At 38.5% G+C, this 15,845-nt stretch overlaps 1 protein-coding gene and 1 pseudogene across 1 annotated transcript in view; one reads left to right on the forward strand and one right to left on the reverse strand.

Moving 5' to 3' along the window:
• The window catches only part of GCC2 (GRIP and coiled-coil domain containing 2), a 99,353-nt gene extending 90,759 nt beyond the window's left edge, over positions 1–8,594 (forward strand). Inside the window, exons 22-23 of the mRNA XM_054592012.1 lie at positions 1,715–1,916; positions 7,045–8,594. Coding sequence (XP_054447987.1) covers positions 1,715–1,916; positions 7,045–7,115 — 273 coding nt within the window. The 3' untranslated portion in view covers positions 7,116–8,594. The remainder of the gene's footprint in view (positions 1–1,714; positions 1,917–7,044) is intronic.
• Positions 3,202–4,011, reverse strand: LOC129085605 (40S ribosomal protein S12-like; annotated as a pseudogene).
• Positions 8,595–15,845: the final 7,251 nt, after the last annotated feature.

The following is a 15,845-nucleotide window of genomic DNA, read 5'->3' on the forward strand; positions in this document are numbered from 1 at the left end:
ACATGTACAAGTAGTTGTATTACTTTTAAGCTACTGTGCATGCTGTCTCCCATGATTTTCCTTCATTGCCTACCAGGGGAGAGGTGTCCCACAATGCTAATTTATTATAATAGTATCATAATGAAGCAGGGGTCAATGTAGCATCTTCTGCATGGGTGCATTCATGATTCACCGTGATTCAGCATTTACCAGAAAGTAGGAACAACCAGTGTTAAAACAGGGTCTTTGTCCTCTATCAATGACCCTAGTCCTAGTCCTGGGGCACTTCCAGAGTTTTCTCATTTCTGAGGAACTGGTCTTAGAACAGGGTCTCTGTTCTGAATCGATGTACTTTGTCTTAGTCCTAGGGCACCTCTGGAGTTTACCCATTCCTAACTATCTTCTGCCTCAATTGCTTATATTGCTATTTGGTCAGTTGCTATTTGGTCAGTTACATGTTGATTTCTTCTTTACACTTGGCTATACTTACCAAGTTAGGTTCTGTCAAGTTTATTGTTTACAGCTGGTCTGCAAAATGCTGTGCTACATTTTAACATTTAGCAAGAACAGTATTTAGTAAGAATGGCCAAAACCTTGAGACTGTAGTTCTATCTAACAAAATCACTGAATGAGAGAAAAACTGAAGCTGGTAAGTGGTGGAACAAAATTCATACTCCTGTCTTTCTGAAAAGCACATGCTTCTGCCCTATACCATGCAGGGCCACCAGCTGTCCTTGTCAAAATAATTTTTAGTACTGAGCTATTCAGTTATTTACAGTATATTATGACATCCGTTCACTAAATACTTTAGTATGCATCTCTATAAAATCATTTTCCCACGTAGTCAAAACATTATCACATTTAACAAATCACCAGTGAACCTGTGACTATTTAAATATTTTATTTCCACAAATATATATTCTCACATGATTTCTTAGACCTTATTGTCACTTTTTTAAAATTACCCTAGGTTTTAAGGACAGAGTTGGCTAACTTTCCAGGTCTAACCTAAAGTGACAAAATGAAAACATCGTATCTTTTTGGTTTGAACCCAGAAATCTTCCTCAAAGACTTAACATCCTGCCATCTTCATATCCTTTGCCCCATTTTTCTGGTAGTATTTTAGATTGTCTTACAATCCAGAGTTTTCACTCCATCTCTACTTGACTTTAGTTTTGGTTATTTGATGTTCATCATGTAAACATAATTTCACTGTGTACATCTTAACTGCCTGGGGTTCTGGGAGCAGGGCAGGGAAAGAGTTTAGTGGTGGGGACTGATGTGCACTTCAGCCCCTGTCTTTAGACTCTGGCCTGCAGTCCTTACAATGTTTAGTAGCCCAGAGCCCTGAGCCAGCTGGCTTAGTTTCTATAGAGTAGAAGGCAGAGGGAGCATCATGGCACCACTATATAGACTTTACGTACTCTTCAGTTTTTATCTCGTTTCCATTATAACCTATACTTCTGAGGCAGGCAGTTTTCTGTGTATCTGTGGGATACATTCTCTCCTCTTGCCTGTGGTACTTGGTCAGCAGCTAAACTGAATCACTTATATTTCATCTCTCCTATCTTGGAATTTCTTGATATTTCTCATCTACATTTTTCTCCTAGGCTCTCCTTTATTGTCATTTCGTGGGCATTTTAGGGGGAAGAGAAAAAAATGCATTTGTTCATTCTGCCATGTTTAACCAGAAGCTCCTAAAACCCTCTTTTTAAAGTCGTTTCTCTAATACCAGCTTCTCAAAAGTGAAATTAGAAGACTGGAAAGAAACCAAGAGAGAGAGAAGTCTTTAGCTAACCTGGAGTACTTGAAGAATGTCTTGCTGCAGTTCATTTTCCTAAAACCAGGTAGTGAAAGAGAAAGGCTTCTTCCTGTCATAGATACTATGTTGCAGCTCAGCCCTGAAGAAAAGGGAAAACTTGCTGCAATTGCTCAAGGTAGGTGAAGCAAAGTTTTAAAACATGTGCTTTATAATTTATATTAAAAATTGTGTCGTGGTTGAGATTTTGTGTGTGTACTTAAAATCCTTATTATAACACTGTGACTTAGATTATAAATTTTAATTGTATTTGGATGAGTTCTACCATATTTGTAAACCTGCAACTAGATTTGAAAAGCTAACTTTTTAACAATGTTCAGCCACTATAGGACATTTATATAATTTTTAACATGCAGCAAAATACAACAGTGTTTAGTTTTGTCAACCTATGGTCATTGGCAACAATTCAGTGCCAACAGGAATCCCCATTTTGGCATATGGTGAAGAAGGAAACTTTACTGAGTACAAAACAGCTCAATTGTCATGCAGCGCAGCTGTGAGACAGCCCTGGGGGTGAGGCCTCTCTCCTGCTAGACAACTTGGCTCTGTTCCTTGCTGGTCTGCTCTGTTGTGCTCCTAGGAGACATCTTCAGAGTTTCAGCTCAACCAGGGAAACAGTCTTCATTCTTCAGTGGAAAGGGAGAGTGTGTTCTCAGAGCCACACGGGACTCAGCTTATCTGGACAAGAAGTCCCTGCCCCTGGTTTCTTTTCTTTTTTTATTTTTTAAAGATTTTATTTATTTATTTTTAGAGAGGGGAAGAGACGGAGAAAGAGAGGGAGAGAAACATCAATGTGTGGTTGCATTTTGCACACCCCCTGCTGGGAGCTGGCCTACGACCCAGGCATATGCCCTACATTGGGAATCAAACCAGTGACCCTTTGGTTCGCAGGCCAGGGCTCAATCCACTGAGCCAACACGGGCTAGGGCTCTGCCCCTTGTCTCTGATCCGTCTGTCTTCATGCACATGAGGACTCCAAATCCTTGCAGTTGATTGAATTTTCCAATTGACCAGCTCCAGTTGGAAAGCCGCAGTCCTATTAGTTGAAATCGGATTCCAGACGCTTCCTTAAAAGAGGAGGCTCAAATGACAGAAACACAGTGCAAGCAGGAGGCCAGCAATTCAGTGTAGGCCCCTTCCTAAAGTCAGATTGTGTGAGAGGAGCCTGTGTAGAAATGGCTGCTAGGCTGTTTGGGTGTTGTTTTGTTTTGTTATAACTTTGGCCCAGTTAGCCACCAGCAGCTCTTCTTAGTAGATGTCTTCTTTCTCAGGGTTCATAGTTTGAGCTTCCAGTACTTTGGAAATTGGATTTATAATCTCTTCGATCAAAGAACATGGTTTTATTTTATATCCTAATTTTTTAACATATGTTGGCTTGTCCTCTTATACTTCCTCCTTTCTTCACCCCTTCTACCCAAAAATAGTCTAGAGACAACAGCCATGGCTTGACACTTTTTCCATGTCATGTACACAGTCCATTTTTCCAGGTTTATATAACTTTAAAGCTACCCTATATTTAACACTTAGATATTCATGTCAATTAGATTTAATACTGTGATTTCATAAACTCCTTTAAAATGATTCACATACAGCTGCTATAGTTACCTGATTTGAAATTACATCTTAAGAGTCATAGTTTCATTTTCGTTTTAGTTGTAGTTTTTCTTCGAGAAACAAAAGCCCAGTGTATTTGTTCATTTTTTGTATATGAAGTACTCCTCAGTGGCATTGTTGGCCTGAGACTCTGCCATAGCCCTTAAGCGTGACACAACTGCAACCAACTACTTTACAGGGTTTTCCCTGTGTCGATTTTAGAGGCCTAGCCAGTTCTCTAGTTTCTTCTTGTCATCGTAATTAGGTTGATATGAGGTTGATATCACACTGGGCCTCGACCAACTTGCCATACCTAGGCTCACCACAGTTTGATACAAGCACACAAATATGAGGTTGGCGTCTTTTCCTAGGATCCCTGTAGAACAATACCATTCAGAACTTTTGTACCAACACTGTGAACTTCACGGTTTCTTCCCCCGGCTGCAGTTTTGTTCCAGTTCCAACCCACATATTGAGATTGAAACACGTATTTGTCTAAGGCGGTTGTCAGCTTCCTGAATTCTGTGTGCTAGGCCATCATGGATGAGGGGTCTTCCACACCTCTGTAAAGCAGTATTAACATCCATTACACCTCCAGAAGCAATGCCTTCCTCAGCCATGGTGGTGGGTTATGAGTGGAGCCAAATCTTAAACACACCCAGCCCTTCCTGAAACTCCACAGTGGCAAGGAATGTGTTTTAGTTTTAAAACATTTGAATTATTGACATTTTCAAGCGTACAGAGAAAATACTATAACAATGCCCCTTGTAGCTGTCCTCTTTAACAATTTTTACCTCCTGGTCATTCTTCTTTTGGTTAGTGTTACCAGGGAGAGACCTGAGTCAGCACCTGACCCCAAGCTTGTTCCTCAGTTCTTGCCTCACTCACAAGAGAATTATTCAACCAAGAGACAAACATGTATAGTGGAAATGAGACAGCAAGTTCATTTATGAAATACATACGAGCATTAAGCTGCACTCAGGCACCCAGCTAGGCTGAATGCCCCATGTGTAGAGGAAATAAAGTTGTTAGCAAGTTTATTAGTATGTTTGTTCTATGCACTAGAGCCCAGGCTACAAGTGGGCACCCAGCTAATCCAACTAATCTGAGTATGCTGACTATTGGGGTTCAAGGGTTATATATTTTAGTTAGCTCTTGGATTCCCCCTCCTTCCCCTTCAAAACCTTGGGAATAATGTACAGCTAGAAAGGCTTTTCTTCTCAGCTAGTAAAGACTCTTTGTCTTAGTGAAATTGCTTCAGAGTCTCCCTTTCTCAGCACAGAGTCTCAAGGACTCCCCTCCTCCTGTTCTGTCCCTGCTTATGATGTTCGAAACACCTGGCAATCTTACTGAACCAGGCTTAGGACCTTTGAATCAATGGGTGAGACAGGACACCCTCCTCCTCCCTGCCTTAGTTCACTATCTATTCTATCTAACAACAGGAAGAGAGTGAACACTGGCAAAATCCCTGTAAGTGCCTGATTTGATTGCAGAGTGTATAGAATCTTATCAGATAAGAACATTGCTCAGGGCAAGAGCAAATACACTGTATCTCAGCACTGCTTTTCCCTCATTCTTATTTACCTAAGGAGGTGAATAGCTGCCAGCAATATTGACTGCACGGAGCAAGGTCCTCCCAGATCTGAGAATATAGCTGATTTTTACTGTGTCACAAGACTTATACTCAAGAGTATACCAGTCATTCCAGATGAATATACAACAATCTCTGCATTTTGTTAGGGGAGTGTTTACAGTCACCTAGCTCTCATTGTTCCTGGAAGCCACCTCCTTCTCTTATGGGAGAAAACAGAGTTAGTGCCCAGTTGTCCATCTTAAAATAAAGAGTATCCCTTCCTTCAGCTTTCTAGAAGCTCTTCTCCTTGCAGATTTTGAAAGACAGACTTCTAAAAGGCCTGCTGCCCCCATTATTCCCTCTCCAGGCATCTTTGCCATGACTTTATGTAATCCTGTCCTCGTAAATGGCCAGTAGGCTGGACCAGTGACTTGTTTTTTACCAGTGGACTACAGCAAAGGTGATAAGATGTCACTTCTATGATTAGGTTGCAAGAGATTGTGACTTCTGTCTTGGTAACAGACTCTGTCTGCTCCACTTACATACTTGATTGATTCAAGGAACTGAATTCTACCATCAGCCATCAGTTTGAAGCAGATCCTTCTCCAGTGTTCCTTCAGATGAGACCCCATCCCTGGCCAATAACTTGATTGTAGACTTTTGACAGACCCTGAGACAGAGGACTCAGCTAAGCCATTCCTGGTCTCCTGCCTCACAGAAACTAAGACAATAAATGTGTGCTGTTTTACCTGATAAGTTTGTAGTAATTTATTATATAGCAGTTCATAACTAATACATGGATAAAACCAGACAATGACAGAAAAAGAAGTGAAATTGGTTTGTAAACTGTAGAAGGAGTTTCTTCGTTTAAAATTTTGAAAATGCTTCTCTGAATGAGACCCACCTGTGTTTATATATATGTCTAAAAACACAGGTGTATAGAAGGCTACATACTCAATGTAATAATGGTTGCTTTTGGAGGGGTGAGCACTAGTGAAGAATAGGACATGTAATTAAAAGTATGCCCACTTTTTTCTAAGGTTTTGAAAGTTCCAAATTATACATATTAATATACAAATTGTATTAAGAAGAAAACAATAAAGGAGACCTTGTTTGAAATTATCTTGGAGGCTCAGAATTTTTCTAAACTTTAACACAGGATTTGTGTTGATCATAAAAAAGATAAAGAGAGAAAATGGAACATTAAATACAAACGATACAACCATCTTGGAAAAGTGTGGTTTTTTTAAATAAGTCTACACATATATTCACTGTACAACAGTCCCATTCCAAGATATTTATCCAAAAGAAACGAAAACCTATGTCTACACACACACAAAACACACAAACCTCATGAACATATTAAAAACCTGAATTATATACTTCAAAGGGGTGAATTTTATGGTACGTGAATTAGTTCTCAAATTTTTTAAATTAGACCCATGCACAAATGTTTATATCACCTTTATTTTAAATGGCTAAAAGCTAGAAACAACTCAGATATCCATCACTGGTAAATGAAGAAACAAACTGGCACAGACATACAATTGAATACTACTCAGCAGTAAAAAAGAATGAACTACAGATACACACAACAACATGGGTGGTCCTTGAATGCATTTTGCAAGTGAAATAAGATTATAAGACTCAGAAAGACTATATGCAATGTAATGCTATTTATGTGAATTTCTGCAGGAAAAAAACACTAAGGATAGAAAAGAAATCAGTGGTTGTGAAGGAGTAGCAAGGATGCTGGCTAAAAAAAGTCATGAGAGAACTTTGACATGGGGTGGTGGTGGCACACCTGAAAAGGCTGAATTTTAAGTAAATTATACTTAAGTAAGCCTGATTTTTAGATGATTAAAACACAGTTGTTTTTGGATTGTTTTGGTTTAGTTCTGAGATTTACCATAAATCTGTTGGCTTTAGGTTCTATGTTATGTAAAGGCTTGTGTTGTAAAAGAATGTAAAAAGTTCCTCTTTTTTTCCAATAATACTTAATTGTGCTGGAGACTTTATTTTGGAATTACCTAATAGAGAAAGACAATGATTAATACTTTTTTTTTTTAACTCCCTAAAGGTGAGGAGGAAAATGGTTCCCGTTCCTCTGGATGGGCATCCTATCTGCATAGTTGGTCCGGGCTTAGATAGATTGATGGAAAGAACATTATTTAAAAACCAAATAGAATCCACTTGGAAAAATGGGTTCACATATATTGCTGTTATTCTTTCGTCAAGAAGTGCATATATATCCATATCTACATGTATTTGTACATATATATGTCACATATACAGGAGCGGAAAAAAGTAGATTTACAGTTGTAATACAAATAAATAATACAAGAATAAACTCTATGTTTAGCATAATCACAACTGTAAGCCTACTTTTGCCCACCCCTGTATTTTAAAAACCTCAGCTTGAAATAAAAGTACAACAGCCTGCACTGTTGATTCCAGTCCGTAGACCTTGACTCTGATCCCCACACATGCTGCAGGTGAAAAACGAAGAATGAGCACTGCCTTCTCAGGAGCCTCAGGATCTGCCTGTTTCTGGGCAGTACTGTGAATTTTGACATTAGACTAAATTTTGGTACTGTTATTAACTAGAATTTAGGCCTTTAAAATAATGTTGCAAGAATATTTATTGCAAGGTCAGACTTGGAGATTGTTATTAGTTGTAAATTGTTAAAGAAATGTGTTAATTAGAACATGAAGGAAAATGCTTTATTGGTAAAGTTGGCATGTTAATTAAGGGACTATAAGATAAATAACGATGAGACCAAGTTAAAATACAATTTATGTAGTATTTACTTTAACATGAACTGTTCTTTTTTCCCTCTGAAGTAAGTTATCTCAAAACTCATTGTGTTCTTGGAGCCCTGTTATTGGCTGGTGTAACACCTTGGGCTGATTTCATGGTGTCTCTCTAAACTGTTGTTACGGTTCAACTACTTCTAAGCCATGAGTCTATCTTGAGAATTCTCTCCATCTCCCCAAATAAAAATTTATTAGAACAGTGACTGTATTGCTCAGCATTTCATTTAAGTATGAAACTGGTGGTTCCCATGTTTCAGCAGATAATGTCATTCTATAAGCGTTTCATTAGAAGAGATTTTAAAGAGACACCTTAGAGATCAATGCTACATTTCAACAGTTCTTGCGAATAACTCCAGATAGTGGTATGACTTGCCTTCAATGCCTCTGAATATATATTATTGACTAGACCAAAATTGTGTCTTAAGTAATAAAAGTGAGAACTCTGTTTTTAATATTTGTTTGTTAAAGTACCACACAGTATGTTCTATGAAGGTATCTCTTAGGCTTTCCAATTTATATTCTAATTTTCAGTCTTAGCTGGTGAACTAACTGTACTGTGGTTACCAGAACATTGGCTTCCAGTTTAGTTTAACCGACATTTGCTGCTGATGTGTTGAGTTTATTCTTTAAAAAATATCTATCTGCCTTTCCCCATTTTAGAAGAACAGACCTAACTAGTGAATGAAAATGCATCTGTTTCAAAGCTGAACTTAAAAGTATAAACTTTTTACTTTATAAACTGTGAATATAAGTCTGCCAGCAGCATAATATGCAACTGTAATAGTATTTAAATAAATTTCACTTTCTCTTTAAATCTAGGCCTTTTTGAAGTCTATAAACTTGTTTTGAAATATAGTTTTTACTTATGAATGTAATAACAAAAATACCTTTCTGCATGATTAAAAAACTATTACTTTGATTACAAAAGGAATGTTTTTTTCATGGTTTTAGCAATGAAAGGAAATGTAGTCATTTTAATTTTTCCATTAAATATGTTTACTATATATTATATTTTTATGCCTACTCTTTCTTTACACACTGTGTCTTTGGAGTTTTAAATTAGTTCATTAATTGGAAGTATAAAGTCCTTTACTAACATCTTTAGACATTTAGGACCTAGAATATCAGGTGTTTGAGAGAACAGAGATTGACCTTTTGGTATATGATGTGTAGATCATGGTGCCTACCATTTCTGACAGCCATCTTCCACCTTATACTGCAAGCCTTGCTTAGCTTTTCTTTGGGCACCTCAGGTTTCAGCCTCTCTGTGATATAAGGCATCTTTTATATACAATGAGCTTTGTTTACATCCTAACAGTATAAGATCAAGAATTATATTGCTTAAACAAACTTTGAAAATTACTCTTTTAAAGAAGCTTTGTTCAGAAATGTAACCAAACTATGTACTAGCAAAGCTAAGGCTTGCTGAAGTCCCACAGTGCCTTGTGTTCTTTTTAAACCTTATGTTAGTTGATTATGTAGCTGGAAATATGTAGTAATATTGAGGAGTGTGATGTTTTCCGTAAAGACACAATATTGGTATTGGGTGAATGGCACAGCACACAAAAAAGTACTCATACTGTATAAGGAAGCTATTCTATATTGATTTGGTGTCTGAATATCCACTACTGCTTTAAAATAAATACAAAAGGAAATCAACCTGATACAACTTTGTAGGTATCTTTGAGCTAATTTTCACCCATGAGTGTCAATCATTTGGCTATTTATGTATAAATTACATATAAAAGGAAAATCTTTTCTACCTGCATTCAAAATACAGATTTCATGGGGAAAATATCAAGTTGTGACCTTCAAATTATTACTTAAAATTAGTTTTGTGTGACTAGAACTCTGAATGTGGTGAGGAAATATAATTGTAGTTTCAATCCCCTCCACCCCTACCTCTCTCCGGGAACTTTTGCCCAAACTACCAATGCAAATATGCAGGTAGGCCCAACTATAATAGGGTCCGGCCAGGAATCACTGGGAGGCAAGAGAGATCCCAGCCCAGGGACACCGCAATCTGCGAGAGCCAGGTTCTCCCCCCACCACAGAAGGGAGTTGCCCAGCACTGGTTGCAAGAAATGGCAGAGGCCACCTGAATTGAAAGCACCCCTGAAACCACAGGACAACCTTACACCCTGGAGCCAAACTATAAACAAAGGCCACATGCTTGTGCAAAGGTGCTGGCAGATGAGCCACTCATACAGCAGCCTGTGTGAGCTGTCGGGGCTGGACACCCCCTCACCCCAGGCAAACAAACACTGTGTGCTTGTGTGCAGCTGGAAAACCTCTGCCCCCTTTCAAAATGGTGGAGAAAAAGGGGCCAAAGACTGGAGAACTGAATGACAGGCACTGACACACCTTGAACAAAGCCTGACGCTCCCTCGCACAGGGATTTCTGAGTCGAGTCTTTAAAATGCCGGGTGCTGGGAAACACGAGGCTTTTTTCGCCTTTCCTGGCTAGCCTGATCAGACACAGGAAGACTGAATTCCTGAGATCAGCAAGTCTCTGAGATGCCATGTGGTCTGGGAACTTTCCCCCTCCTGCACAAAAGGTGGCAGCAGAGCTGACAGTGCTGTTGGGAGGGTAATGGGGGCAGTGGTTGGGGGGTTGGGAAGGGTTCTGCCTGGCCAAGCACACAGACACACTAGTGAACCAACAGCCCCAGAGAAAAAGCAGCTCTAGAGGAAAGAAACTGGCACTGCAGGAAGGACTCAGGCAGGTGCACACAGACTTGTGAGAGATGCCTGGAGAGGAACTGCAACCAGGAATCTTCATTTCTTAAAGCACCATACTTTTGAAATGGAAAAAAGCAGCAGCTTTGCTCACCAAAAATTCAGAGGCAGAGAATACACTGAAGGGACCTGACCCAGCACTGCTTGCAAGCAGAGAGCAGTGCAGAGTGGAGAATTCGGGCCAAGACTCCTGTGAGACAGCAGCAGGCTTGGATCTGCAAGGCAGAAACTGAATGCCTGAGATTTGTGCCTTGAGTTTCTGAGTCAGCCAGAGCCTTTCACAGACAGGCAAACCCAACCCCTCCAACCCCCCCGACCTGCAGGATTGCCGTTGAGGCAAGGCCAGGCCCAGCAGTTTTCTGGTGCATACATTTCTTCAGGGCAAGGAAAAAAAGGATCAGATAGGGCTCTTTGACAGACACTACATGCTACACAGCTCATCGGGCTCTGATTTACTAAACCCGGCAGAGCAGAGAAAATAGGTGCAACAAAACTGTCTTCTCTCCTGCAAAACCATTTAACATTCATTTCATATCCTTCAAAGTTTGGGCATAATATGGCACCAGGTTTTATAATTTATTTCAAATCTCATATTGCTCTTCCCCTTTCTTACTGCATACTACCTCCTTCCTCCCCCTTCATATTTTTGTTTTAAATTCTATTGTCTCTCTTGGTAAGACTTGTTTCTATTCTGAGCTATTATTATTGCTCCCCACTCCAGCCTCTCAAAACCATTTGTGATTGTCATTAATCATCTCACATTCTTTCTCCTGTTAGAAATACCCTTATTCTCTCTCCACCTCTATCAATCTTTACTCATAGGTTGTGTATAAGGTGGTGGTTGTTACAGTTCTTTGATCCTATCTCTAGATAGTGACTATCTTTGTAATTCAAATCTCAAATTTTACTGTTCCCCTCTCCTACCCATTTTACCTTCCTCCTGCCCTTCCCGTTTTTTGTTTTAAACATTAACTTTTCTTTATCTTAGCTGTGTTTTCATCTTGCACTCAGTAGTCCTCCCTCTGTCCTCTCAAAATAACTTGTTTCCTCTCACATCTCTTAAGCTCTTCTTTTGTTCCTTTTGCCCTCTTATTCCCATCACACCTATATAAATCTTAGCTCATTGGTTGATATTTCTGTGGTGGAGCTTTTTCTGCAATTAGGTTCATATTATTTTATGTATTTTTTTGTTGTGGTTGTCTGTTTTTTCTCTCATTAGTAACATACAAATACATGTATTTTCTTTAAATTTTGGATTAACCTAATACTACATGCTACTCTTTCACTCCATTCCACCTTCCTTCCTCCCACTTAAAATAAAATTTATTTTAGTTATGAAATAAATTCTATTTTCTTTCCCATTTCTTTCCCATTGTGTCTATTCCTTACTCTTTTTGCCCCGCCCTCTGCCATCACAAAATCTCCTTTCAGTTAGTGATCTCATATTTGTATTTCCTCTCATAATAATCTTAGTTTCTTTACACCTTTATAATAGTCTTAATTTCTTCACAACTTTATTAATAGTGGCACATAGGCTGTTGGTAGTATCATTGTGGGTGGGGGTTATCTTTGCAGGTGTGGGTCTTTTTTCAGGGCTTTTGGGTTTTAGTTCTGGCAGCACCTGTACAACAGTATACAAGACATGGAGGACTGAGTGACTTTCAGTCAATCATCCAGAGGGTAGAGCCCATCAAAGAATGACCCAACAATGACCAAACCCAGTTACAAGCAGAGAGCCCACATAAAATGCATAAAGGGCAGCACAAGAGCATCAAGCTCAGATGGTCAAGGAGACTGCATCGCTGAGTCCCACAGGTGTCCTGCCACAGAAAATCACACCATGAAGACAGGGAGTCAAAGCAGATAAATCTAACATGCAGAAAAAAGAAGAGTCACCTAAAATGGGGAGATAAAAAAAGAACACAAACTGAAAGGAGGAATCCCCCAAAAGACTCTAAACGAAATTAAGGCAACCAAACTATCAGACATCGATTTCAAAATAATGGTTATAAGAACGTGGGTGGAAGGAGGTAAAGGGGGGAAAATTGAGACAACTGTAATAGAATAAACATGATTTATAAATTTTTTTTTTTAAAAGAAACACTTAGGGAGCTCAGTGAGAACTACAAAGAACTCCAGGGAAGCTTTAAGGAACTTACTGCAAATTACACCAGCGTGAAAAAGAACACAGTAACTATCAATAAGGAGGAGGAAATGAAAAATACAATATCTGAAATGAAGAGCGCAGTAGAAGTAATTAAAAGCAGGTTACATGAAGCAAAGGATCGAATCTGTGAGCTGGAAGACAAGGTAGAAAAAAGTCCTCAGACAGAACAACGAAAAGAAAAAGATTCAAAAAGAATGAAGAGGGGTAAAAGGAGCTGCTGGGCCACGTGAAACATAATAACATCCATGTAATTGTGGTACCAGAAGGAGAAGAAGAGGAGCAAGGTAGAGAAAACCTGTTTGAAAGAGTAATGACAGAAAACTTCCCTAACTTGATGAGACAAAAAGTCATGCAAGTCAAAGAAGCACAGAGCATCCCAATCAAGATGAACCCAGAGAGACCCACTCCAAACACATCATAATAAAATAGAAAAATCCAAAAACAAAGAGAATCTTAAAGACAGCAAGGGAGAAATAGTAACACACAAGGGAGCTCTAATAATGCCACCAGTTGATTTCTCAACTGAAACACTATTAGCCATAAAGGAATGGCAAGAAATACTCCAAGTAATGAACAGCAAAGGCCTGCAACCAAGACTAATCTACCCAAAAAGACTCCCATTTAAAATAGAAGGTGAAACAAGGGGTTTCCCAGACGAAAGAAGGCTGAAATACAACAGCACCAAACTAGAACTGCAAGACATGCTAAAGGGACTGTTTTAAGAAGGTGAAGAAAAAGTGAGAGAGAGAAGAACACAGGTACAAAGGAGAAAAATGGCAATGAATAAGTACCTATCAATAATAACCTTAAATGTAAATGGATTAAATACTCCAATAAAAGGACATAAGGTAGCTGAAGAGATAAGAAAACATGACCCACATAATGCTGTCTACAAGAGACCCATACAGACTGAAAGTGAACCATCGGAAAAAAATATTTCAAGCAAATGGACAGTAAAAAACCCAGGGTACCAGCACTTATCTCAGACAAAATAGATTTCAAAACAAAGGCCATATAAAAACACAGCAAAGGACATGTCAAAATACTCAAGGGAAGAATTAATCAAGAAGACATAAACATTATAAATCTATATGCATCCAACATAGGAGCACCCAAATATATAAAGAAAATCTTGGAGGAGATCAAGAAAGATATACACAGCAACACACTGATCATAGGGGATTTTAACACCCCACTGTCAACAATGGATAGATCTTCCAAACAAAGAATCAACAGGAATATTGTGGCACTGAATGACACATTACATCAAATTAACTGATATATATAGAACCTTTCATCCCAAAGAAGCAAAATACACATTGGTTTCAAAAGCACATGGAACATTTTCAAAGAGAGACCACATGACAGGACACAAAACAAGCCTCAACAAATTCAAGGAAATTGAAATCGTATCAAGCATTTTCTCAGACCACAAAGGCTTGAAACAGGAAACCAATCTCGATGAAAAAACTCAAAACCAGTCAAATTCATGGAGATTGAATAACAAGTTATTGAACAATGAGTGGGTCAACAGTGACATCCAGAAAGAAATCAAAGAATTTCTGGAAACAAATGAAGATAAACACACTAGAATCCAAAACCTATGCTACAGAGAGAAGGCAATATAAGCCTACCCAAAAAAGAGAAACATTTCAAATAAAAAAAACTAACCCTACGTCTACAAGAACTAGAAGAACAAAAAAACAAAGCCCAGAGCAAGTAGAAAGAAGGAAATAATCAAGATCAGAGAAAATTAAATGGCATAAACTAGAAGAACAATCCAAAGGATCAATAAATCCAGGAGCTGGTTCTTTGAAAAGATTTTTCTTAAAAAAGTCAACAAACTCATCAAGAGAATAAGAGAGAGGACTCTAATAAATAAAATCATAAATAAAAGGAGAAATTAAAGCTGATACCACAGAATTACAAAGGACTGTAAGAAATTACTATGAAAAACTATATCCCGAGAAATTTGACAACCAGGATGAAATGGACAAGTTTCTAGAAACATGTAATCTTCTAAAACTGAATCAAAAAGAATCAGAAAGCCTGAATAGACCAATTATAGCTGGTGAAATTGAAGCAGTAATCAAAAAACTCCCAGGACACAAAAGCCCAGGACAGGACAGCTTCACAGAATTTTACAAAACATTTAGGGAAGAGCTAACCCCTATCCTTCTCAAATCCAAAAAAGTCCAAGAAGGGGTAAGATGCCCAAACTCTTTTTATGACAATAGCATCATCCTAATCCCAAAACCAGATAAAGACACAACAAAGGAAACTACAGGCCAATATCACTGATTAACATAGATGCTAAACTCCTCAACAAAATATTGGCAAACTGCACCCATCAATACATTAAAAAGATTACATACCATGATCAAGTGAGATTCATCCCAGGGATGCAAGGAAGGCACCATATTCGCAAATCAATAAACCTAATACATAACATAAACAAAATGTAAGAGAAAAATCACAAGATCCTATCAACACATGCTGAAAAAGCATTTGATAAAGTACAGCACCCATTTATCATAATAACACTCTGCATAGTGGGAATAGGGGAAGCATACTTCAACATAATAAAAGCTATGTACGAGAAACCTACAACCAACATCATACTCAACAGGCAAATCTAAAAGGTTTTCCCCTAAGATTGGGAACAAGATGGGTGTCTGTCTTCCCCACTTCTATTCATCATAGTATTGGAAGTTCTAGCCAGTGATCAGGCAAGAAAAAGAAATTTAAAACATTCAAATTGGAAAGGAGGATGTAAAACTGTTATTGTTTGCAGATGACATGATAGGGTACATAGAAAATCCTATAGACGCCACCAAACACTACTCAACCTAATAAGTGAATGTGGCAAAACTGCGAGATACAAAGTCAACATTCAGAAATTGAAGGTGTTTTGTACACCAACAATGAAATATCAGAAAAGAAATTAGGAAAAGAATCCCATTTACTATATGGGATTTTTCTTGCAACAAGAAAAATAATGTACCTAGGAATAAACTTAACCAAGGAGGTATGTGTTGCAACCCTTCAGGGCCTGAGAGGTTCATGGATTTGTGATTACAGAAGAATTCACAGAGCCATTGGGATCTCTGACATGCCTTTATTTGAGGGAGCCATGGAGGCCACAAGCCCCTGTCTAT

This window comes from Pteronotus mesoamericanus, unplaced genomic scaffold (assembly GCF_021234165.1).
Source record: "Pteronotus mesoamericanus isolate MK-2021 breed Mesoamerican mustached bat unplaced genomic scaffold, CSHL_Meso_final scaffold_31, whole genome shotgun sequence".
Taxonomy (NCBI): Eukaryota; Metazoa; Chordata; class Mammalia; order Chiroptera; family Mormoopidae; genus Pteronotus; species Pteronotus mesoamericanus.